General features: G+C 32.5%; 2 protein-coding genes across 3 annotated transcripts; one reads left to right on the top strand and one right to left on the bottom strand.

The window, feature by feature from the left end:
* Positions 1–14: 14 nt before the first annotated feature.
* On the bottom strand, positions 15–26,561 carry LOC134684983 (uncharacterized). Of its 2 annotated transcripts, none has more exons than XM_063544309.1 (4): positions 14,780–15,067; positions 10,270–10,386; positions 2,742–2,883; positions 15–1,172 (listed from the first exon to the last, which is right to left on the bottom strand). In XM_063544309.1, exons 1-4 carry the CDS (start codon positions 14,803–14,805, stop codon positions 453–455), a joined length of 1,005 nt encoding a protein of 334 aa, XP_063400379.1. In that variant the 5' UTR covers positions 14,806–15,067; the 3' UTR covers positions 15–452. The 2 variants fall into 2 exon arrangements, with proteins under 2 accessions (XP_063400379.1, XP_063400378.1); XM_063544308.1 differs by lacking the exon at positions 14,780–15,067 and adding an exon at positions 25,704–26,561 and having other exon boundaries at positions 17–1,172.
* Positions 3,087–5,808, top strand: LOC134684982 (cholecystokinin receptor-like). The gene has a single exon (XM_063544307.1). It carries the CDS (start codon positions 3,799–3,801, stop codon positions 4,945–4,947), a length of 1,149 nt encoding a protein of 382 aa, XP_063400377.1. The 5' UTR covers positions 3,087–3,798; the 3' UTR covers positions 4,948–5,808.
* Positions 26,562–27,458: the final 897 nt, after the last annotated feature.

Below are 27,458 nucleotides of genomic sequence, written 5' to 3'. Positions count from 1 at the left end.
TTACATCATATCTAACTGATTGCGCAGTAACACAACTGCACGGCAAGTTCGACATTGTTTTAAGAAGAAATAACGGACGATTTAAGTTAAGAACCTACTGTTGTCCTTGTACATTATTATACAGAAATGAGAGAAAAGACATATATACTAATCATTATAATTATAAACAAGTTTCCTTATATCTATGCAAATGCGAAATGAACTCGAAATTACAAGGAATACACACTGATATGTTTCAATCATAACAACTTGTTTTTGTATCATCAAATATATATATGAAGAAATAAATGTTATAACATATGAACAATCAAGAATTTAAAATACGCTGATGCATATTGATTAAACATTGAAAGACTTGGATGTAGTCTTGTCCTTGTTCGTGTTGAGCCTGATAGACCCGGATATTGGCCAGCCGTGTAGCCTCGGTGAACAGGGTATTGTCATACTAAAGACTATAAATGACTACAAAACAAAATATTGGAATTTTCATTGTTCTCCGTATGTTGCACATGTTCTGCAGGTAAAACTTCTTTAACTGGCGATTTATTTTCTGTGTTACTAAATTGTCTATTTTGAGCGGTAGTATCTGGTAACTTTATATTTGTCGTAAAAGACGTCCTCCCAAAACCAAAAGCTGTTGTAACATCAAATCGCCTTTCGTCACTATGGCCTGCTATTTGTTTATAAGTTGCCCTTCTATCTGATTTTATATCTGAATACGAATTGGCTGTCCTTGGTGATGAGTTGTCTGTCCTTGGCGATGAATTGTCTGTCCTTGGCGATGAGTTAAGTGACTGATGAAAATCTTGTAAATCCTCTATTATATCGTCTAAATTATCTCCTTCATCAATATGAGGAATGTAGCCATTTTCAGTGAATGTATTTGGTCGTGGATCCCTATGATAAATTCCACTTCCAGAAAATGGAATATTCCTTTCCGGTGCAGACATGCGCTTTAATGATTTATGAATACCGGAAATCCAGAGACGTCCACTTGATTTTGATATTCGGCTTTTTCCAACTACAACGTCATTTTTATGTTCAATTCCAATAACATTGTTATTGTCTGTAATATCGGATTCGGATTTTGATTTGCGGTCGAGCGGAAAATTGCCATTCTGAGCTGTGATTTTTGTAGTAAATAACTTAACAGTTCTTGCACTGAGATGTGCCTGAAATACAAATAAAAATAGTCAAAAACAACGCCGATTTAATCATGTTTTTTTTTCTAAAAACGTTATTACTTTTTCGAAGTTAAAAAAGGTGTATACATGTAAAATAATAGCTTGTGTCGAGGTATGTATTATTTCAATATGTGACATCACTGTGACTCTCATCGTCAGACATTGTTCATGAATTTAGTTGTACTCTACATAAGAACATGCCTGTACTAAGACAGGAATATGACAGTTGGAATCCATTAGTATGTTGTGTTTTGTGCTTATGATGTTTCCATTCGATTAAGGACTTATCGTTTTGAATTTTCCTCGGAGTACGGTATTTTTTTGTAATTTTACTTTCTACTCGTGAGTCATGGTTTATCATTGTTATTTCATTCTAATCGTTAGTCATGTTTCATCATTGTTATTTTAATCTAATCGTTAGTCATGGTTTATCATTTTTAATTTCATCTAATCGTTAGTGATGGTTTATCATTGTCAATTTAATCTAATCGTGAGTCATGGTTTATCATTGTTATTTTAATCTAAACGTTAGTCAAGGTTTATCATTGTCAATTTAATTTAATCATAAGTCATGGTTTATCATTGTTAATTCATTCCAATCGTTAGTCATAGTTTATCATGGTTATTTTAATCTAATCGTTAGTCATGGTTTATCATTGTCAATTTATTCCAATCGTTTCATGGTTTATCATTGTTATTTTAATCTAATCGTGAGTCATGGTTTATCATTGTCAATTTAATTTAATCGTTAGTCATGGTTTATCATTGTTAATTCATTCCAATCGTTAGTCATGGTTTATCATTGTTATTTTAATCTTATCATTAGTCATGTTTATCATTGTTATTTTAATCTAATCGTTAGTCATGGTTTATCATTGTTAATTTATTCCAATCGTTAGTCATGGTTTATCATTGTTATTTTAATGTAACCGTTAGTCATGGTTTACAATTGTTAATTTAATCTAATCGTTAGTCATGGTTTATCATTGTTAATTTATTCCAATCGTTAGTCATGGTTTATCACTGTTATTTTAATCTAATCGTTAGTCATGGTTTATCATTGTTAATTTATTCCAATCGTTAGTCATGGTTTATCATTGTTATTTTAATCTAATCGTGAGTCATGGTATATCATTGTCAATTAAATTTAATCGTTAGTCATGATTTATCATTGTTAATTCATTCCAATCGTTAGTCATGGTTTATCATTGTTATTTTAATCTTATCATTAGTCATGGTTTATCATTGTTATTTTAATCTGATCGTTAGTCATGGTTTATCATTGTTATTTAATTCCAATCGTTAGTCATGGTTTATCATTGTTATTTTTTTATCATCGTGAGTCATGGTTTATCACTGTTATTTTAATCTAATCGTAAGTCATAGTTTATCATTGTTATTTTATTCCAATCGTTAGTCATGGTTTATCATTGTTATTTTTTTATCATCGTGAGTCATGGTTTATCACTGTTATTTTAATCTTATCGTTAGTCATGGTTTATCATTGTTATTTGTTTATCATCGCGAGTCTTGGAAATATTTGTAACGACTATTTACCTGATGTTTGAGTCTTGTACCATTAAGTTTGTGTCTTTGGTGATATCTGACGATAGAATCTAGGTAAGGATACGGCTGATTGTCCATATAATACAAGTTATCCTCGTAGTTTATCCTGTGATGCTCAACGTAGTTCTCTGATCTGTAATAAAAAAAAAAAACAATAAAATCTGTTTTCGGATGAAAAGGCAAAACCCGAAGTAGAAGTTGCCCACATATGTTTAAGACTCGGGACAGTTTGAGCTGTTTTAGTTGGTCCTTAATATACCTGATGACTAAGTGGACCGTTTTATAACAGTTAAGATAATATCAAAATGCATTTCATACAACACTGCATGGGTCTAACTTAGGCAGTTTTATTAGTTTTGGTACTTCCCTATTATAAGTTTAAAAGCTATCAAACGTTTTCTATTGTTTTCTTTCAAAACTTTTGGTCCAATGCGAAATTGACGATACTTATTCCAGAAACACTTATATATCAAAAGTTTTTATATAGCATAATGAATTTCCTTGATTTCAACTGTCACACGGTATATGGACCTATAATAATAAGTTTAATTTGTTGACATTATTGTACGTTATTTTAATATTCCTGTATACCTATATATGTCTATACAATGTATAATTTTTATTTTAGTTAAATGTAAACTCTCACATGACTTCCTGGTTCCAAATCCATTCAAAATTACTCAAGTGAAATATTGATGTTTACTTTGTATAGATATATACACTCAGTCAAATTTGTATATTTTAGATTTAGATATTTATAGTAATAACCACATGTGTTCACAAATCTGTGTGGGTATAATATTGTTCTTGTTTTGTTTACTTAAATTTTAAATTTCGAATTTTAGTTCGTAAAACAGTTATCCATTGAACATTATAATTCAAATAAAATAAAAATGAGATACTTAAGGTTTTTCTTTAATTGTTAGTTATTACACTTGACGGGTTGTATTTAACTTGATGGATCGCTTTAACATATTCCTCTTGCGGAACTAAATTCATTGTGAACTCTGATTGTCATCCCGATTCTGTGTGTTTTCAGCCTCTAATTATGGAGAACAATGCCACATATTATAACGCAATTTCGGTGTGGAACTCGAAGTTATCAAAAATCTTGATTCCAAACAACATCATATTATCACTATACATATGTTTTGGAATCATTGGGAATACCACTGTTATAATAGTTTACAGATTTCGAATGAAGAAAAAGTCCGAGGACAGATATTTTATTCCAATATTGGCTGTTTCGGATTTAGCGGGAGCTACGGTTTGTGGTTCGTTCGGAATTGCACTGAATATGATGCAGACAGAATTTTACAACAAACATTTATGCAAGGCATGGTGGTTTTTTGCAGCTTTTACGACATATATGTCTATTCTATTGTTACTGATTATCGCAACACAAAGGTATCTTAAAGTATGTAGACCTAAAGGACACCAAATGAAACAATTCCATAAACGTTTGGCGGTAGGGTTGTCTTTATGTCTCGCCTGTGTATTAGCCGCACCGACAACCGCTTTGTATGGATCAGTTGATTTTCCGAATGCGGACGGGAGTGTAGTAGGTGTGCGCTGTAGCAAGTTGAAGGAAGTTAACAAAACGTTGACGCTACTGTATGGCGTAATTATTATTGTTATTCTCTTGACTTCAATGACCGTCATGATTTTTTTCTACAGTAGAATTGGGCATAAGGTATACGTTCATTTCAAATACAAAAAAAGTTCACATTCATCTGATAAAGAACAAACAAGTTCAAATATTGACACAGAAATGAACACTGTCTCGTCTGTCATTGTCAGTGACGAACACAACACAGAACACAAGGAATCAGAAAGAGAAAAACATGAACCGGAAGAAATAACAACTAAACCTAAGTCAAAGGTCAAACATTCAACAGGAAGTTCTGATATAAATAAGAGGCTTGTACATAAATTTACAATAATGTTTATGATGATTACGATAGTATTTCTAATTTGCTATATTCCTAAGGTAATCCTGATAGTGATTGAAGGTCTTAATCCATATTTCTGGCAGAACTTCTCCGACAATGAACTACCCGGAATTCTATTTATATATAGAATGTATATTGTAAACAACGTCATCAATCCGTTTATTTATGCTTTTATGGATATCGATTTCCGAAAAGAGACCAAAACATTGTTCAGCTTCACAACTTTAACCTCGTGTCTAAAATAAACAAAAACGTTGTTCACATGTCATGTCTCTGAAGAAGACAAATCGTTGTTTACACGTCATGTCTGAAGTAGACAAAACGTTGTTCACATGTCATGTCTCTGAAGAAGACAAATCATTGTTCACACGTCATGTCTGAAGTAGACAAAACGTTGTTCACATGTCATGTCTGAAGTAGACAAAACGTTGTTCACATGTCATGTCTGAAGTAGACAAAACATTGTTCACGTCATGTCTAGTTAAAAATGTCTGGGTTTTTTTTCATGTCATGCTTTAAGTGAAACCATGCTATGCACATACGTCCAAAGTAGATAAACCATTGTCTTCATGTTGTGACACACAAGTTGTCTTACATGTCATACGTTGTAAAGACAAAACTTGTTTATTCCACGGTGTGTCTATACTAGACAAACACTTTGTTTACACGCTATGCCTATGATGACAAATATTTTTTTTATATGATATGCCTGAAATAAACATACACTTTGTTTAAATGCTACTGGTATGCGCCTTTTAGACAAAAATGTTTCGGTAAATGTTATGCCTATAAAAGACAAAAATTTATTTACACGTTATGCCTGAAGTAAACAAAAACTTTGTGCATACATGTTATGCCTATAAAAGACGAGCACGTTTACTTTCTATGTCTGAAGTAAACATAAATGTTTTGTACATGTTATGCCTAAAATAGACAAACACTTTGTTTACATGCTATCTTGCCTGAAGTAATAAACACTTTGTTTACATGCTATCTTGCCTGAAGTAAATAAACACTTTGTTTACATGCTATCTTGCCTGAAGTAAATAAACACTTTGTTTACATGCTATCTTGCCTGAAGTAAACAAACACTTTGTTTACATGCTATCTTGCCTGAAGTAAACACTTTGTTTACATGCTATCTTGCCTGAAGTAAATAAACACTTTGTTTACATGCTATCTTGCCTGAAGTAAATAAACACTTTGTTTACATGCTATCTTGCCTGAAGTAAACAAACACTTTGTTTACATGCTATCTTGCCTGAAGTAAACAAACACTTTGTTTACATGCTATCTTGCCTGAAGTAAACAAACACTTTGTTTACATGCTATCTTGCCTGAAGTAAATAAACACTTTGTTTACATGCTATCTTGCCTGAAGTAAATAAACACTTTGTTTACATGCTATCTTGCTGAAGTAAATAAACACTTTGTTTATATGATATGACTGAAGAAGAAGAGAACCACTTTGTTTCAGTACATGAAACCTGAAGTACACACAAACGTTTTAATCATGCCTAAATTTGAAGTAGACGAAAAGTAGCTGTAATGCTAATGAAAGAGCATTGAAAGTTTTTATAGCTTGAATGCTTCTAATGACATTATTAAAATTATAGATCTCTACATAGTAGATTGAAGACAAAAGAACATTTGTTATTTCAATGTCCCCTTCATAATCACTTGAGAAAAGAATTGTTTGATAAAAAATTTATAAGTTGTTAAAATTTCGAAAAGTCAAGCACAAGTGCCAAATTTAATTGGCTTTTTATTCAAGAAAACGTAGAGTTATTGAAAATTGTTGTTATTTATATTAATAAATGTTTCGAATTCAGAGAGCTGTCAAAATAGTACAGATATGTTTTATGTAACCCTTTGAGAATATAATATTGTTATGGGTTTTTGACTAATATGTTTATGGTAGTTTAACATCTTAGAATTATATATGATGTATATCAACATGATTATGTCAATTATCAAAATCATCGTAATAAATTTCTTTGCTCTTCATGGGCCCTTTAATTGGAATAGTATTTATCTTTTCTTGTCATTGTACGAAAGTTTTAGAAACTCACTCATCGAAGGCGGATTTAGGGAGGCCAGGGGTGTGGAGGTCTACCTTTTGAGGGTAAAATTTGGATATTATATAGAAAATCACTGAAGCGTGACCGCCAATGGGTCTCCACTTATGACAATTTCTAAATCCAACAATATTGGTAATTTTCATATTTGACTTTTTTGTGCTCTATCTGTTATTTAACATTTTGATTACAGTCCAACTGATTTATGCAGGAAACTGAATACATATAACGGGAAGTAATCCAAACAAAATCAATTAAACTCATTTAAAGCCAATAAATATGTTTATGATGATATGCATTTCAATTTATTGTGATAATGTCAACTATAATTCAGCATCCTTTCAAAAAAAGGGCGGAATACACAATGTATCTTATCCCACAATATCAAATAACTGATTTAATTACGGAATACACAATGTATCTTATCCCACAATATCAAATAACTGATTTAATGAACTCTTCAAACATGACAGTTATGTGTTAATTTTACATAAACTTAACAAAAGCGTGCATATTATGTAAAGCTACAGTGTTCTCTCCTCAGACGTGAACAATTCCAACCAACATTTGGAATATCAAAAATTTATCAATGATCAGACATTGATTTTATTATGATTAAACATAAAACCAAGTGTTGGAGACAATAATATAACAAATGTATGTCCCATTTATGTGCATTATGTTTTCTGGTCTGTGCGTCCGCTCGTCTGTTCGTCCGTTCGTCCATTTGTCCGTCCGTCTGTTCCGCTTCATGTTAAAGTTTATGGTCAAGGTAGTTTTTGATGAAGTTGAAGTTCAATCAACTAGAAACTAAGTACAAATGTTCCCTATGATATGATTTTTCTAAATTGATGCCAAATTAGAGTTTTAACCCAAATTGTAACACATAGAAAATGAGAGTGCGAGTGGGACATTCGTGTACTATGGACACATTGTTGTTTGTATATACTTCTATTATGCTGTACCATGGTTGACATCTGGTGTTATATCAAAATGTAAATAAGCAACAAACATCATTCATATATGAACAGCTGTTCACTAAAAAAAAATATACTGAAAGGTTGTTAATGCCTTTTCTTGTGTCGATGAGACAAAAACTTAGTTGAACTTTATTGCTGATATGAAATTAGAAAAAAACCCATACAAAGACAGTAGAGGTCTTTGATAAAATATTTATAAAAGAGAAGGAGAAAAACTTTAGTCGGAAATCTGTATGTATCAATACTGTGTATCAATATAGGATTAATGTGTTTTAAAGGCTGTATTTAATTAACTGGTAGCAAATATCTCGGTTTCGCTACTTATTTTGTTGGAAATCTGCTGCACTAAACCTTTTCCCATCCTTTCCAGTATAGCGTATACAATTTTCTATAGTAAAACATTATACTTTCAAGTTACAACATGCCGTTTCGTACACGTGCTGTCAAGAGATATATATCCTGGGACCAGTGATAAACTTGATCATATAAAACAGTTGTCACCCAACATGTAATAATGTTATCTGATGTTATTGATATAATGTCTACTGATAATAAATCTTCGTCCTGTGTAAATACTGTAAGACCTTGTATTAGGTTTATTTCATTTTTATATTCAAAGTGAGTGTACCCGATATTTCAAGTGATCTTATGTTTTATAGCTATTACATTTTTTGTCAGGTATTTCAGACGTTTTGTTGCAACCTCAAGACATTTTTCATCGAAAAAAATAGCAACGGTTTCTCGTTTGAATTGTTTTACATTTGTCATTTCGAGGAGTTTTATAGCTGATTATGCGGGTTGGATTTGCTCATTGTTCAAGGCTGTACGGTGACCTATAGTTGTTAATTTCTATGTTATTTGGTTTCTGGTGCAGAGTTGTCTAATTGGAAATCATACCACATCTTTTCTTTTTCTTTTAAAAAATAAAGGGAACAAAAAAAGTACTAAATACACAAGAACCCTAAATATAAAACGATGAAAAGCGAAATGTATTATTTTTTATGAGTCGTACGGGTTTATCGTTTAAAATACACTTTTTGGAACTGTCCTTGTATGCAGTTTTGCAATGTCAATTTACAGTAGATGGGTCGTTTCAGTTTTCTCCTTTTTTTAAGATTTTGACTACAATACCACTTCAGCATGTTACGTTCGAATTGTGATTAGAAAATATAATTCAATTGGTCTCTTTTGTCGTGAGTTTTGCACGTTATTGAAGGCCTTTCAGTGATCATAGTTGCTTTCATATACGTCATTTTGGTCTCTGGTGGGTAGATGTTTCATTGGCAATCATACCACATCTTTCTATTTTTATGCCGTTTAAGGATATTTCCTTGTTTATTCACCACAAAATTGAAATAAATAATTCTGTAATTTGAAAATGTCAAGAGTAACCAGATATTTTCCGCTAGGAACTTATTACAATAAATCATACCGTAAACATAGACTCCCGCATGTACGAAGGTAGTTTACTTGACAGAGTTTCAAGCATTCTCATTTACTTTTGGGTTTAAGTGCAGACTAATTCCTATCTTAAGGAACGATAGAGTTTTGAAAGACAGACTAAATAAAAATGATATGAGAATTGTTTTAATGAAGATAACATGTGCTTTTAAGTTAGATACAATTTCTTAACTTGAATAAAACAAATAACTTTTGCAATTGAAATACTTCATCAAAGATAGTTGTTAATATCTGTGTCATTTGGTCTTATTGACTTCTTGTATGTTTCCAAAATCATATGGTGATGACTTCCTGGCTATTCAATTTCTACAAATTATTTTTTTGAAGGGACGGATTTTGGTTTTAATATTCAGTTGAAAGACAGATTTTTGTGATCATGAAACTGACTAACGTTAAGAATATAAAAACTGTTACAAACACTTGAAAAAAATATTCATACATGATAGTTTAATTTCTTTTAGCAATCAACGTTTTCTAAATATGATTTGAATATTTGGTTTAAGAAAATAATATATATGAACTAAGATTTTGTTATCCCTAATCATAAGTTTGATATGGTCGGTCGTATTGATAATCAACATACAATTAAGTATGTTCGCTCATTTTGTTTTGATTTTTTGTCAGATGTTTGGAATCCTCTGGATTTAACCATGTAGTTCCATTAAGAAAATATCCCCACTAACCCCTACTTTTCTTTTCATAATAGTTTTAAAGAAAACATATTTGAAAATCCTATAAAATCCTTGTTATGTTTTGTATTCCTTTTGAAAGAAAAAAAGTGACAATGTAAAAATGAGAATTATTTCCCGCCAAATTTCCAATGGCTTATATATCGAAAACAATGACACGGACCCCCTAATTGTTTTCTGATTTTTGAGCTCCTTTAATTATATACTATCAATTCATAACAGTCTTTTGAAAAGTTTGTTATTTGGAAACAGAGAAGCGAACATCCTTAATACTATAAAGATACATTATATTTGCTTCATTGATCCTTTATCAGATTCATAATCACAGATATAAGAGGTACATTTTTATTGGTTCTTACCTTAATGAAAGATACATCCTATCAGATTCATAATCACGATATAAAAGGTACGTTCCCATTGGTTCAAATCTTAATACTGATTCAGCGTCGTCCTTACTAAACAATATAGCGCTTAATCTGCAAAGAGAAAGAGACATTTATAATTAGATAACGAAGAAATTATTCACAAGCATGACATGTTGCTATTTGGTAAAACATTTTCAAACGTCAAACATTCGGCGTGTATTTTTTTCGTTTTATATGACTTTGAGCAACACAATTGCATATAAAATGAAAATTATACTATCATCCGCTATCCTGAACGCATCTCCACAAAATGTCAACTTTAAATTGTGATAGTCGGCGATATCACGATGCATTTTCTGACAAATACAACAACTGGGATATAACGTTGACTTGATAACTTAAAAATTTGTGCAAAAGACAATCCGAATAACAGATTGATGCAAATCATGAGACGACAAAGAGTTGACCGATTTATAATTAAATGCTTAATCCCCAGTCGCATTCGTTTAAGTCGGTCACCGAACAATCTTTAGTGGTATGTTGTATCCGCCGTATTACGAATTGTACAGTGCACCATACACTTGCCCATGTGCACAATAGTTTAAGTGTAATATAAATAAATCTCTATTGTACTGAGGTAAAAGTACATTTACTTATATTCTTTGGGTTTAGAAACTCTCAAATCAACAAGATGAGAGAACAAATTGTAAACTTTCATCGTTGCTCCATGCCAATAAAACATTATGATATAAAATACAATATGTACATCAGATGATGTCTGATAGTATAGGTCAAAACTAGTCAGCCAGTTAAGGAAGACAATTTACATAATTAACATAATCGTTAGGTCAAAATGTCCAAATATCGTCGGGTCACTGCTTATATTATAATAATAATATGATGTTTCGCGTGAGCAGCTAAAGAATCATATGGAACATTGGAGCGGAGAAGTAGGTACATGTATATTACAAAATGATATTAACTCTGCCAATCGAAAGGCTGGTCTGTTTAAATACCTACCCTATCCTAATATTTATTCACTTAAAAAATTATTAAACCGAGCATGATACTGTCTAATGCAGTTTTGGAAAAAAAAAGGTTCGGTTAACGAGAGGCGAAAGATACCAGAGGGGCTTCAAAATCACAATTAAGGGCAGTTTGGAGTCCGAAAGTGAAAAAGTGAAGAAAGTTGCCTGTTCTTTAGACTTGTATAACTTGTAGTTTGTCAAGTATGAAGTTTACCGTACAAGACACGTGTGTTCACTTGTAGGGTATCAAAATGCATTTTAAAGAAAAGTCGAGCCTTGAAGGGCACCAACATGAATAGGACAAACGTGAGTCTGTGTTATAAACTTCTAAGGTACATAATTGTACAAGAGACTAATTTTTTCCTGACCCAGGACAAATTCGTAATGGTAAAAATTTGTAAGCTAGTATATTTATTTGAATTAGAATAGTCATATATCATGTATATAGAATATTAGAGAACGCAAAGAGCAGCTATACATATTTTGGTTCATTGACGTTAATTTATGAATAAAGTTTACTTGTTATATATTTTGTAAATAAAACAATTTTGGATCAAGTATTAAACTGGTAACAAACTCATTCTAAAATAGAAATAGACACGCTACCCTGTGTACATGTTAAACAGAATTTTGAACTTAATTTTTCAAAATTTTCTTTGGGGCATGACATCAACCCCCCTAGCAAGTTGTTGCTCACTTTCTTTTAGATGTATTTGCTTTCCTTTCTCCGGCAAAAAAACTCAAGACAATTAACAGAGCACTTCTATCTACAAAATATAAAATGGATGTTGACCATTAACCATGACCACAATTTCCTGTAAATGCATGGCCCAAGGACTCCGTATCAAAAGACTATACATATATATAATAAAATTGAGAATAGAAATGGGGAATGTGTCAAAGAGACAACAACCCGACAAGAGAAAAAAACAACATCAGAAGGTCACCAACAGTTTTTCAATGTAGCGAGAAATTCCCGCACCCGGAGGCGTCCTTCAGCTGGCCCCTAAAATGGGCTTTGAGAATTATGTATATATATAAAGGTCTTTATGATTTGCAGCGTATTGGTTTACCTCACAAAGCACTCATGTCAAATGCCAAAAAAAAAAGAAATAATTCATATAAAGATGAAGACCGATGAATATTATAATTTTCAAAATAAGGTTCGGTGGGCATATACACATTAGAAATATGATCCTTCGTAATATGCACATTTTTTAAAAATGCCATTCGTATGATAAATCAAAATATAGTTAAAAATACTAAACCATGTTGAAGGGTGACATGGTTAATGTGGTTCATATAAGCGTTTATCGTTTCTCGTATTTTATATAGATTGGACCGTTGGTTAACCTATATGAATTAGTTTTCACTAGTAATTGGGTGGGGGAGGGGGCTTTAAAGCTTGCTGATCGGTGTGAGCCAGGGCTCGGTGTTGAAGGCCGTACTTTGACATATTAAAATAAATAAAATTGATAATAGAAACGTGCAATGCGTCAAAGAGACCAAAGAGCAAAACACAACCAAAATCCACCAATGGCCATTGGGTCTTCTTCACAGTGAGAAAATCCCGCACCCGGTTGCAGACTCAAGATGGCCCAGTCCAATTCAGTAAAAATGGACGTCATACTAAACTCCAAAAATTATAAATGAACTAAAATTTGACCTATAATTGTTTGTTTTTTACACATTTGGTGAAATTGTGACTTGGATTTGAGCGTTATTCCATTGACACTTATACCACATCTTCTAATTTCTATATATGTATATTAAGTTACTTTATATCAAGGTTCAACTTGTTATAAAAAGAAAATAGATATATTTTTTACGCTCTCAGAGAAGACGTGTGGTACTGGGGAGATCAGTCCGTCATAGGAAAACATGCTCGATTAGACATGGTCAATAATAAAACCGTTTACGCTGTATATATCAGAGTATTATTTTCAAAATATATTTTCGATATATAAATTATATGTCGCGAAACATCTAATTCGTCCATTTCGACGGAAGAAAAAAACATCAGAACAAAATCAAAATTGCTTTCCACAAGAATGCAGGAATATGGAAAGACATATTTGTTTGTATTACTGTTATTATACCTATTAAATAATTATAGTATGAACAAATACAAATTTATAAAGTTTACACTTTCGATGGTAGAGGCGACTATGTAAGGTTATATGGTAGTGTATACTACCACATGTTTAAAGAATTTTAGGAACTTGCAATGTAAAAAGTAAAATCACTAAAAAACACTGAACTCTGAGGAAAATTCAAAACGGAATTTCCATGATCGAATGGCAAAATATAAAAAAAAACACACATCAACCGAATGGATAACAACTGATATATACCTGACATGGTATAGTCATTTTCTTATGAAGAAAATTTGGTAAATAAATCTGGGGGAATAAAGTAACACTAAATATACTGAACATATAGTAAAATAACGAGAACTAGACCAAATATGATGAACTCATACAAGAGTGCCAAGGATATATTGGTATTTCTTCAAGCTCCATCGTTTGCCTTTATACCAGAAATAATATTATCAGTATACAAGATATGTAGTTACATTGATCGAGCGTGGGATGATAGTATTGATTAATTTGATTTAGTTGTTACTTTTAACATACGTAAGTGTGTCACAGATGTCTTCTTATATATATATTAGTCAGGACTCTCAAGGGGTATACGCCCTGCAATCCCCACAAAATGAAAGAAATGTATATGTTCATATTTCCTTAAATGTGATAGAAAATAGACATGATCAGACATAGGTATTTCTTGAAAAAAGTGATGTTGTATTCATGTGTCATTTCACCAAAACAATATATTTAAAACTTTGGTTTTCCATTTTATTATGTTTACAATATAACGCGAACGCCTTGTAAAAAATCTATGTTTCCAATGTTGTCTTTGCGGTCTTAGCTACTTCCAACAAATAACATGTAAACATTTTCTTAGTAATAAACACGTATATCTTTGGGGAGTTTTAAACTTTCAATTTAAAAATGAGTTGGACGACAATAAACCCCATGAAAATAACAGGTCCAACACGATCACTTACAAACTTAATATGAAAAGACTGAAGAATTGTTTGTGAGTAAAACGTTGAGTTTACACACCAATATTATCCATAAAATTCACCATTATCATACTTATCATTCAAATAAAATGCGTTAAAATAAAAAATTTGAAATATTTCGTCACTTTATTAATATAATTAAAACTATTTAGACTGTGTAGAAATTCAGATAATCCATTGAAAAATTCAGTAAGAACACTATCGTTTATATTTGTTAGAACAGTAATATACGAGGAGAAGTTTTAAAAACAAATGGAACAGCTCTGTTTCCAAAACAGCTATCTATTCCACATTAAACAACAAGTGAACATATCAATCTGTATATATGACGATGACGATGTATATATTTTTTTGTTTCCAATCAATTTTTAACACTCAAGAAACTTACCGTGTAGTTATTGAATTAAATTTCATTATATTCCAGTTTATTTTAAATCCACATTACTAACGTTAATTCCTAACCGTACAACTGTATATCAGAATACCATAAGACCATATAAATTCCACAGATGACAACAATGGTCATTTGTCATCACATTCCCAAATCTTTATTGATTTTTGATCATAGGGAATACATATTCTGTGACACACAGGGATCAAATACCTGAGTAACATGTGCCAGGGTGATAATGGGTCGTAAAGAATAATAAAACACATGTACTTGATCTTGTTCTTGTGAATGGTCAACACCTACTGACATAGTGACCGGACGTTCTGACGTTTGGATATAAATTAAAACACATAAACAGTCATTGTTTTATGCGGATATAGCTTTTTAATGTGTGATGGACATTTGGTATTTTTATTGGAGAGTATATATAAAGATAGGTGGAACTAATCTCTAGGAAAATCGAATGATACTCGTACGACATTCTGATATTTAATGTAAAATTTCAATTACAACCACACAAACGTAAATTGGAAAAAAAAGTCGTAACGGGATTGTAACAGTTTGCTTAAAAAGATTTATTGTTTTGTAATAAACACATATTCCTTAGATTTGTTGATAACTCGTTGATCAACAGTAAGCCACGAAATGGTTGACAGCGATAAATCAATAGATCGTATTAAGAACTATTAAGTCAGAATGGTTGTCACTCTATTCAGAAACAGAACTGAACAATTATTAACAAGATAATTTTTAACTGCAAATACTTTCCTTTTGTTTGTTTGGTTTTGTTTCGTACCAGACATACTAGCCGTGGTGTAGTAGTTAGTGCATCGGAGTACTCACACAAAGATTCCTGTTTCGATTCCCGTTTCAGGACTGAATTTTCGGTTCTCCCTTGACAACATTTGCGAGATTTGTCTTAAGGAAATGATGCTAGTCCATCGGAAGGGGATGATAAATGGCTGACTCGTGTTAAGAGAGAGCCATATATCTTGCACGTTAATGACACCCTTGTAGATTTTTAAAAAGAAGTCAGGCTAGTGCCGCTTAAAGGTCGCACTCGCACCCGCAAAGTGGAAAGGGATTAATATAAGTTGCAAAACTATAGATAAATATGTTTAAACTAAACTAACATACTAGTTTTTCTAGTACTGATGTAAATTAAAATTTAATTGTACAGAAAAAGTACAAAATAAGATTTCTTCCGGTTTCTCTCTAATTTGTCAAAGAGACAACAACTCGACCATAGAACATAACACAACCCCAAACCACCAATTAGTCTTCAGCACAGCAAGAAACTACAGCACCCAGTAAACTCCCTAACTTGGGACAGCCGCAAAAATGCGGTGGGGTCAAACATGTTTTGTGATATCTCAACCCTCTCTCCACACCTTTAACAAATATAGAATAGACAAACACAGTAATACGCACAGTCAAACTCAGTCAAAGAAGTACGAGTCCTAGAATAGTTAACAGAAGAAACTAAGCAAAATGGCAATGATCAACATAAATTAATAAAGGATTACTAGCTGTTACCAGACCCCAATTAAACAGATTGAAAGCTTGTGCCCTCATCACATAAAAATCAAGCACAATCCCTCACGTTGGGAGTATCATACATCTTAAAACATACAAGAAGAACATAACCCGTATCATGCCAACTACTGGATTAAGAATAAATGTGTTTATTTCCAATGCAAAGGTCTATGAGTGAATCACTACTAAAAATGCCTTTTTTAAATTAGCTGACAGCAGTATCGTAACGACCATATCAAGTCCAACATTGCATTTTTTCAATATTTTTTATTTTTAATAAATATCCTTACCCTTCAACATTTTTTTCGTTTTGAATTCTTGTTTTGACGATGGACCTTTGATAAGACGTCAACAAACTATAATTAATTGTCTACGTTTGATCAATATGTACAATTTTTATGTAGAATTAGACTTGAAATGCAATGGTTTGCACACACAAAATGCAAGAAATGCCAATACACTAACACCAAATAATGACAGATTCATCAATAAACGGCAAAATAAACATACTAACGGACAGTTCTTATAACCTGAGGTAAAATACACAAAAATGCATTAATTGTTGTCATATATATATTAATATACAGATAAAAATCTAAACATGATGATGGACAGCCGGAAGCCATATGTTTATATCTGTTTGTTCTCTATGTACCTTAACATAATGTCAAACTGTTCAATGATCGAATATACAAGTTCTGTACCTGCAACACTTACATTGGTCAGTGGTGGACCCGGGAAAGGGGGAAGGGGATTCCCCTTATTTGAAATCTCAATGCATTTGAAGAGGTACATATGATTAGAACCCCACCAACCCCTCCGTATCCTGGGATTGGACCCCCCTTTTTAAAAAAAATTGCTGGATCCGCACCTGTTTGTGACTGAGATCTCTTATTAGACCCCAAGAAATTTAGTATTTTTTAAAGTGAATATATGTAAAATTATTTTCAATTTACTGTGATGATTTGAATCCTTCTAATGCAAAACTATGAGAATTTGACATTTAGCGATAAAGCTGATTAATATTTGTATAAATCAGCAACCTTTTGATTAAATGTCAAGACCTATAGTCGTCTTAAGTCTGGTTTGACATTGATAAAGCCTAAAAATATATTGAAATGTTATCAGGGCACTCATATGTTAATATATTTATTATTATTTAATTATAAAACTTTTGCCAATTATTTTTAAATACTATTTTGAAAAGACACGTGCCACAGTTATAGTTTTGGTGTTCTGTTCAAAAACGTTCCCGCTTATCTGCCATTTTACAACAAACAGTTATCTTTTAACTTGAATAGAATAGAATATCATATATGCAACAAACAGTTAACTCAAATCGAATACAATAAGATATTAACAATAAGTTATAAGGTAATAAATATGAGGAGACTGAAATCAAGGTAAAACCAAAACTAAGGGAATTGCATGCACTCCAAAAGGAGCGAGATAGGCAATAGAGCGTCGGCGTGGTGAGCGTCTCGTGCTATGTTTACACCGCTCGCCATGTGTAAAAAAAAATTATACAAAATGAATACTTAGTGATAACCGAATTTTAAAGCATTCCCAATTGATCTCATGGATTTCTTTAACAAACATTTTTTTCGAAACTTTTCGCAATATGGTATGATCAATTTAAAGTTACCTATTTGGGTTACCAGGGACTTTTCGGCTTGCATAAATGCAATCCAAAACACATTTTTGCATGTGATTTTGGTAAGTACCAGCTCAATAATGCCATAGTTTGTAACATTGGATGGAAGCCCTTATGCCTTAAACAATGGACAAATGTTTTGAGACATCGGAAAAGGTATACCATAATGGACCGAAAAAGAATACATTTTTAGCTCAGCTGGCCCGAAGGGCCAAGTGAGCTTATGCAATCACTTGACGTCCGTCGTCGTCCGTCGTCCGTCGTCTATCGTCTGTCGTCGTCGTCTGTCGTCGTAAACTATTTCAAGAATCTTCTCATCTGAAACGACTAGGCCAAATAGTTCCAAACTCTAACTGAATGTTCCATAGGGTATCTTGTTTATAAATTGTATCCGAAGTTTTGATCTATCAACAAACATGGTCGCCATTGCTAAAAATAGAACATAGGGGTCAAATGCAGTTTTTGGCTTATATCTCAAAAACGAAAGCATTTAGAGCAATCTGACATGGGGGTAAAAATGTTCATTAGGTCAAGATCTATCAGCCCTTTCATATGAATCAAACAAACCATTGTTGGGTTGCTGCCACTTAATTGGTAATTTTAAGGAAATTTTGCAGTTTTTGGTCATTATCTAGAATATTATTAAAGATAAAGATAAACTGTAAACAGCAAAAATGATCAGCAAAGTAAGATCTACAAATAAGTTAATATGACCAAAATTGTCAATTGACCCCTCAAGGGGTTATTGTCCTTTAATGACAATTTTTCACAATTTGTTCATCATATTTGGTAACTTTAAAAAATCTTCTCCTCTAAAACTACTCAACCAAATTCAACCAAACTGAATGATCAGTAGGGTGTAAAAACTAAAGTTTGTGTTTTATTTTCTATTTCGTAAAAAAAACTGGCCATCATGGCTAAACATAGAACACAGGTTACAATGCAGTTTTTGGCTTATATCTAAAAAAAATCCAGCATTTAGAGCAAATAAGACAAGAAGTGAAAGTATTTATTAGACCAAGGTCTACCTGTCCTGAAATTGTCAGCCGAATTGGGTAACTGGTTTTCAGGTATAATGCCCCTGAATTGATGATTTTAAAGAAATTTTGCAGTTTTTGGTTATTATCTTGAATATTATTATAGATACAGATAAACTGTTAATAGAAAAAATGTTTAACAAAGTAAGATCTACAAATAAGTCAATTTGACCAAAATTGTCAATTGACCCCTTAAGGAGTTATTGCCCTTTAAAGACTTTTTTTACAATTTGTTCATCATGTTGACTTACTTTAAAAAATCGTCTCCTTTGAAACTGCTGTATCAATTTCAGCCAAACTTGTGCTAAATGAGTTTCAGAGTATCTAGCATAAATTTTATATTTTATTTCCTTGTATGTCAAGAAACATAGCTCCTATGGCTAAAATAGAACATAGGAAAAAATGATTTTTTTTTGGTTTTAAAGAAAATAGGACGATTCAAAGAACATTTAAATAAATTGAAAAGCCAAAATAATCATTGATGAGAGATTTAACCAAAAAAAAATAAGGTGAGCGATTCAGGCTCTTGCGAGCCTCTTGTTTCATCAGATGATCGTGAGGGCATTTCGGTGAATGTCTGTCAGTTTGTCTCTGTTTGTATACCTTGTCGACTCTAAATAAAGCTAATTAATCATTATTATTATTATTATTATTATTATTATTATTATTATTATTATTATTATTATTGCTGTCGCCTAAATTTCCATTACGTAACTTTCGTGTTGGGATTGTAACCGATCTATAAACATGATAAATACGCAGACATTATAGAATGCAAATAATGATCCTTATCGCTTTTATAAACTCATTGTTCAATGGATACTCCTAAAAATATCTATTTAGTACATAAATTAATAATATGAAAATGTTTTGTCGTTAGAAATATATATAAGTAAAAAAATATATGCATAAGCACAGAAAAAGTTTGTTAACTCATGAAGAAGAATTATATCTCAAGAACGTTTGCAGTCTCCAATGCAGAGTTATCAGTCTTTGCTCTCTCTCATGTACCGATAACTCTGCATGGGACATTGTACGTTTTGCGGGAAAATATTAATACCTACTGAAATCCAATCTATTAGAAAAAAAATCGAATTATTACAGAAAAAAGTAAAATCACAAAAATACTGAACTTAGAGGAAAATCAATTCGGAAAGTCCATAACCACACGGCAAAATCAAATAATAAAACGCATCAAAAACGAATGGACAAGAACTGTCATATTCCTGACTTGGTACAGGCATTTTCAAATGTAAAAAAATGGTGGATTAAACCTGGTTCTATAGCGCTAACCCCCTCACTTTAATGACAGTCTCATCAAATTCCGTTATATTTACATTGGTGCGTGCTTGTTTCTACCATGCACCTGCACCTGCACTATTATTACTATAGTGGAATATAATGATATACAAATGGCTGAAAATTATATATATAGAGAGATTATTACATTGATACAAGTGGATTATCGGATTTATCCAATCGAGATAGTTATATTATCAATTTTAAAGTCCGAGCCCCGGCGAGGACTTTAAAATTTATAATTTAACTTTCGAGATTGGATAAATCGGACAATCCACGCGTTACTATGTAATAATCTGTTTCTCTAATGATTATAAGATAGATTTTCCTTTATTCTAAAATAAAATCCCCTTCGAATACCTTCCACTTTCCACGAAGTTGTCAATTTCATTAATTAAGAAATAATTCCTTCGTGTCATGCTCTATGCTCATTTAAACATGGGTAGGCATTATATTTGTCGATTTTTTACACTGAGCGTTAGCGAGGTGTAAAATGTGGTCAAATATAATGCCTACCCATGTTAAAATGAGCATAGAGCATGACACGAAAAAAATATTTCGATTCTAATAGGAAAACACAGTATTTTTATAGGTCGAAGCGTACGAAAATACCGTAAAAATGTTTGGCTTTTCCCGTTTCCTCCCCGAGGAGTTTGTGCATTATATTTCATATTTGATAAGTTTAAAAACTACGAGCAGGGTAAATATATATTGTTTCTATAAAAATATATAATAAAATTTTATGCTAGCTGCTTTTAATGTATAGATTTAAAAGGATAACGATGGAAATAACGTTAATATACACAGTAAGTTCGTGCGCATGTGTCAAACCTATTTGTTATGCTCATTAGAACACGGCTTTGTTTACAACGTGTAATAAGGACGTCATAATAGAACACCTGTTAGAATATTTTGATCATTTCAGGGAGCTGAGAAAGGTTATGACCTTTGACTCAGCCAATTATCTTCTGAGATCACCGGCAACCACACGTTGATTAATTTTTTTTTATACAATGGGTTCGGAAAGGGATATATGTCCATAGAGTTAGAGAAATATATATATATATATGTAACTGTAACTGTAATATACATATATTAATATAATATCATTATAACAATAAACCAGAGTACACACTTTTGTATCACTACAATATAATAGTCATTACAATGAGGTTGAATTTATCATCCACGCACGAACTTGTCTCAGAAAAACATATGTCTGTACTTTAACCTCAATTAAAGGTAAAGGGATGTGATTTTTTTCTGAGACAAGTGCTTGTGACCATCCACAAGAACTTGCGGTCATCCGATGTTCAGTACTTTAGTACTTTGATTTTTAATAGACGATACGAAAGATAAAAATAAATAGTTTAGAGTAATTCTGTTATTTTCAGTTTTGTGTATTGAACAAAAAACAGGTCGAAGTAAGAAGTGTTTAAACATTACTGGTGTACTGAAATTTATTTGAAAAAAGAGGAACTTTCTCACGATTTATATGTGGGTTGACTCTCCTTTAGATACACGTAGACACTGGATGTTTTATCTGAAGTTTTATTACTTAATGTAAACTCCATGTTATTTAAAACCGCGTTTTTTATGGTGAATTGAGACAAATCATTCTACATAACGTATTGTGGCTTAAAATGCTACGGTTTTCCATAAATCTTTTTAAAATAGGTGCATACATTTCAAATAGTTTAATTGTTTTATATGTTATCCTTGAAGTCTTTTAAAATATGTTTGATGTGGAGAGATTTTAATAAAAAAATTAAAATTGTAGATCTCACACTCATTCAAAATGTCACAATAATGGATACATACGACTCGATCGGTTGAATATCGTAGGATTACAGATGTACATGTAATACGATTATTCTTGAGTTGATACACAGAAACACCAAAACGGTCAACTAATTCGTCAAATGCACCGTGAAGGTTACATATAGTGTATATTTCTGTTGTACTCAGTACTTGCGTTTCTGTTTGAGCAGGGTTTTTTTTTTGTGTGTGTCAGGAGCAAACCCTTGGTAATGTAGTCCGTATAGTGTGAATTTGCAAGTGACAAATGTAATAATTGAGCCTTTTGATGACATGCATGCGTTGTGGCAAAGTGTACATGTATGTTTACTGCTTAGAAAGGGGAAGTTAAGGTGGTACCCAACACCTTGACTAAAATTAATTTGGCTCGTTTAATTTTCATTAAATTTTGACAAAGTATTTACTTTGACCCTTTAACAAAAATACAAAATTTTCAAAAAATTTGAACCAACCGTTTAATCAGAAAAATTACACTGGTTATATAGCAAATTGACAAACACTTATTTTGATCATTGAGAAGCTTAATATTCCCTTATGAACATAACGTTATTAAAACGTTCTGCTGATTTTACAGAGTTATTTCCCTGTAGTGTTAGGTACCACCTTAACAATAAGAAAATTAACAGAACATGAAATGACGTCACAGAGTTTTAAAAATAGGTTCTTTGATATTCGAGGATACCTCCTAACATACGGTATCACAACAAAAAATGGCATAACAGAGCATCAGTTTAGGATGTACTCTTTGATATTCAATAGATCGATTGGTGTTTGATTTACGCCGCATGCGCACAAAAACGCCATATACAAGAGACACCAGCTAAGACTTCGCAAAAACAAATAACAACAAAAGAGGGGCAAAAGATACCAGAGGGACATCCAAACTCATAAATTAAATATAAGTTGACGAATGACGTTCTTGTATGAAGTCAGTCTCGTAAGAATAAATGAACAAGTCGACAAAATGGGACACAGTTGGTTCCCATGGGAAGGTGATAGTTTGATTGCTTTTATCTTTGAATCAGAGTGATTTTTACAAAGTAGGAGTTATTCCTCTCTAAGACAAAATACTTGTTTCTACGATGTATGCAGTAAGAGTTATGATCAGCGTTCTCTGTTTGTGGTGAGAGTAACTGTATGTGCCTGTCCCAAGTCAGGAGCCTGTAATTCAGAGTATATCGTTTGTTTAATGTGTAACATATTTTGTTTCGTTCATTTTTCAAATAAATAAGGCCGTTAGTTTACGCGTTTGAATTGTTTTACATTATCATTTCGGGGCCTCTTATAGTTGACTATGCAGTATGGGCTTTGTTCATTGTTGAAGGCCGTTCAGTGACATATAGTTGTTAATTTCTGTGTCATTTTGGTCTCTTGTGGAGAGTAACGTTGTCTCATTGGCAAGCATATACCAACTTCTTTTTTATAGTTATATAGAAGAGGGACGAAAGATACCTAAGGGACAGTCAAACTCATAAATCTAAAACAAACTGACAACGCCATGGCTAAAAATGAAAAAGACAAACAGAAAAACAATAGTATACATGACACAACATAGAAAACTAAAGAATAAACAACACGAACCCCACCAAAATCTATAGGGGTGATCTCAGGTGCTCCGGAAGGGTAAGCAGATCCTGCTCCACATGCGGCACCCGTCGTGTTGCCTATGTGATTACAAATCCGGTAAATAGTCTAATTCGGTAGGTCAAATTCACGAAAGGGAAGGGGATTGTAGTTACGACGTAAGGAACATATCCGATATCATTTGTGAAATGGTTATTCCATAACGGTCAACCAACTCGTGATGGTGTCCGCAGAATTTACGAAGGGATGATTTATTGTGTAATCCCATTTGGCCCTTAATTCTGAAAGACAGATAAATAAATCAGCATGCCTTCAGCATTTACATTTTATTTTAAGGTTATTGTTTTGATCAATTAACTGCTAAAACTGTTAACACATTAGCACATATGTGCAATACTAATTCTTTATTTTAGTACGTATGTAAATGTTAGATCTAAATTACCACTTCGTAGCCTCAACCGAATATGCAAGTACATTTATCAAATACTTCGAATGGTTTGAGATTTATCATTCTACAATTCGTCATAAATCTTCGAATGAAAGGTATTTAGTATTCAACATCCCATAAAATGTCTTCGAATGGTAGGATATTCTAGGAGGAACGACAGATACCAAAGGGACATTCAAACTCGTAGACCGAAAACAAACTGACAACGCCATGGCTAAAAATGAAACAGACAAGACAAACAGACAAATACCAGTACACATGACACAACATAGAAAAAAACAAAAACTAAGCAACATGAGCCCTACCAAAAAAAAGGGATGATGTCAGGTGCTTCGGAAGGGTAAGCAGATCCTGCTCCACATGTGGCACCCGTCGTGTTGCTTATGTTATTAAAATTCGAATAATAGTCTTATTCGGTAGGTCACATTCGTAAAAAGGGAAGGGGATTGTAGTTCCGACATAAGGAACATATCCGATATCATCTGTGAAACGGTTATTCCATAACGGTCAAACATCTCGTGATGGAGTCCGTAAAATTAACGAAGGTGTGTTTTCAACTGCACCATTTGGAACTCTTGGCTTAATAGCTTCCTTGTGAGCCGCAACCTTCTATCAAGGAAATCATGATAGGAAATACAAGCCAAGTATTTATCGTATCAATTGGGAAATATATACTCCGTATGCAGGCGCTGCTGGAATTTTGCTACACAGAAATGGAAAGTTCACAATTGGTAAACTGAAATCATCTCTTTTGTCGTAAAGTTTTGTTTTCAACCGACCCTCATTGTCAATTTCTAGATGCAAGTCAAGATATGAGGCATACTTAACTGTATTTGCAGCATCCTTTAACTGTAGTTCTCTGGGATAGGTTCGTTCAACATATTTACCAAATCTTGAATTATGTAGTGAGAGAACATCATCTATATAGCGGAAAAAAAATTCAAGGATTGCTTTCCTCCTAAGAAGTTCCTGTATGAAGTCAGCATCATAATAATAAAGAAATAATCGGCAAGAAGGGGACGCAATTGGTTTCCGGGCCATTGGAATTGCGACAGTCTGCTGAAAAACATGTCCTCCAAACGTAACAAATATGTTGTCAATCAAGAAATCAAGCATCATGATAATGTCAGTTTCAGAGATTTTTTTGTTTGAATTAGAGTGGTTCTTTACAAAGTAGGATTTTTCCCTCCCTAAGACAAGATAATTGTATCTACTTTAGAGGACTTCTAATATTCGATATCTCATTATTAGTCTCCAAATGTTAGGAGATTCAGAATTCGATCATAAGTCTCTTTTATTATCTGAAGTTAAGAACACCTAAAGACAAACATCAAAAGAGAACTGCCAGTTTTGAGCTGCTACCAATTCATATGTGTCCTATCTGTTCGCGATACGTCAAGAAACCGGAAACTCCAGCTGTATAAATATTTTTTGTATGTGCATGGGTGTTGTGATTAAATGGATTAAAAGGTGCACATTGAATAAACAAAAAACATATATGTTTGATAAGGTGTCAAATATTGATGCAAAATGTATGTAACTCACCTAGCGACATTTTCGTTAGCTGCTGCACTGATTACGACCTGTTTGCTGGCTCCAAATCCCATACGAAAATATTGATATACAAAGAAATATGATTGTCGATCAGCTGTCTTTCGATATATTTTCATTCAGAAATGGATTTCATCACTATTGAAACATGCTTGTTTACTTGATATCCATATTTATAAATGTTTCACATCAAATGATGGGTAGGGTACATGTTCTTCTGACCACAATTCTTAGTTTCGTTCCTCACCATGTATAGCTGAAAACATCGTACTTTTTACAAACAACTATCAAAGAATTATTCAAAGTTTTTTTCAAACAAGATTAAGCTGCTTCTTTGAATTCCACAGGTTCATAAATCATGCCTCGATTTAGAAGTCCTCTAACCGCACCTTGTCTGTTCTGGAAACCTTCCATAATTTACCTCGCAACGCAAGCTTTAATAACAGAAGGGGGTATCACAGAATTATTGACATTAGATTTACATACAATATATATCTCGTAGTTTATCGTTTTTTCTCCTTCACGTTTAGTTATGTAAACATATTGACCGATTTGTTGTACGGTTCTAAATCACTTTGATTCAATATTAAATCGTTCCTTTATTCACTATCAATACACATTTGTATTTTTCTACACATTTAGTTGATGATGATGCATCTTTGTCCACGTGTTTTAATTTAATTGTCAATTTTAACATTTATGTAAACTTCTATGTGATTAAGACGTTTCAAAATGTCGACATCTGTTGCGCTTTGAAAGATCGAAAATCAATATTTACCTGAATTTTGTAGATAAGTTAATCAAAATATCCATTGTATGATTCGGATAACACTAAAGATGTCCCATACATGAATAATACATTTACCTGATCTTACCTTGTGTGTATAGATATTGATTAGCACTGTCCAGAACGTGCAACTATATTATTGATGTATTTACGGCCAATGTGTCAAAATATCACATTCCTGTAGGTGCGAATAATATCTAACTGGAATAATAGAAAGCAAACCCTCCAATACAGATTTATATTTAGCTTAATATTAATTGATACATTAACAGCTTTAAGTCATAGTTTTCTGCACTTCAATACCCTGTACGTAAAGAAACTTTACTTAATAATCTTAATTGGCTTTCCGAAAACTTTGATTTATATTCTAGCGAAACTGGTAATTTGCGGAAACTTGGAACGTTCGAATGAATAAAATATCAGAATGTTCAAATATGTTCAAGATTTAATTTTAAGTCAGCATCACAGAATAATATTATTTTTCAATCTTTGCTTTTTATTTTTTCCCATTTCCTCTATATATTCATAGTTTGTACTTTATATGGGTTTTGCTCATTGCTGTAGGCTGAACATATAGCTGCTTACTTTTACGTCATTTTGTCACTGGTGATAAAAAGCCTCAACCGCGAACACACCGCACGTTATTTTTATAATTAAAATGGTCGTCATAATATTTTGTTGTCGATATTAATAATAAAAAGGGAGAAATTAACACGTAATATATCAAAGTCTGAAATGAAACTATGCATAAATGTAACATTCCCAGTTCCCATCCTTTTTCTCTATTTCCATGACTGACAGTGCGCTAGAGTTATCTTTCTTGATATAAATAAACTCATCATAGATACCAGGACTAAATTTAGTATGTATACGCCAGATGCGCGTTTCGTCTACAAAAGACTCATCATCCAGTATCATGTACTGTTATATTTTCTATAACAAATATATAGGATGAGAACTGT

The sequence above is a fragment of the Mytilus trossulus genome, chromosome 9 (genome assembly GCF_036588685.1).
Source record: "Mytilus trossulus isolate FHL-02 chromosome 9, PNRI_Mtr1.1.1.hap1, whole genome shotgun sequence".
NCBI lineage: Eukaryota > Metazoa > Mollusca > Bivalvia > Mytilida > Mytilidae > Mytilus > Mytilus trossulus.
This window is presented reverse-complemented; position numbering and strand designations above follow the sequence as displayed.

Bases quoted from the DNA above. Each gene is read 5' to 3' on its own strand.
- LOC134684982 (XM_063544307.1), top strand. From the start codon at position 3,799: ATGGAGAACAATGCCACATATTATAACGCAATTTCGGTGTGGAACTCG.
- LOC134684983 (XM_063544308.1), bottom strand. From the start codon at position 25,828: ATGAAAATATATCGAAAGACAGCTGATCGACAATCATATTTCTTTGTA. The intron at 2,884-10,269 runs GTAAGAACCAAT...TTTTTATTACAG, and splicing joins AGGATGTATCTTTCATTAAG to ATCAGAGAACTACGTTGAGC. The intron at 1,173-2,741 runs GTAAATAGTCGT...TTTGTATTTCAG, and splicing joins GTACAAGACTCAAACATCAG to GCACATCTCAGTGCAAGAAC.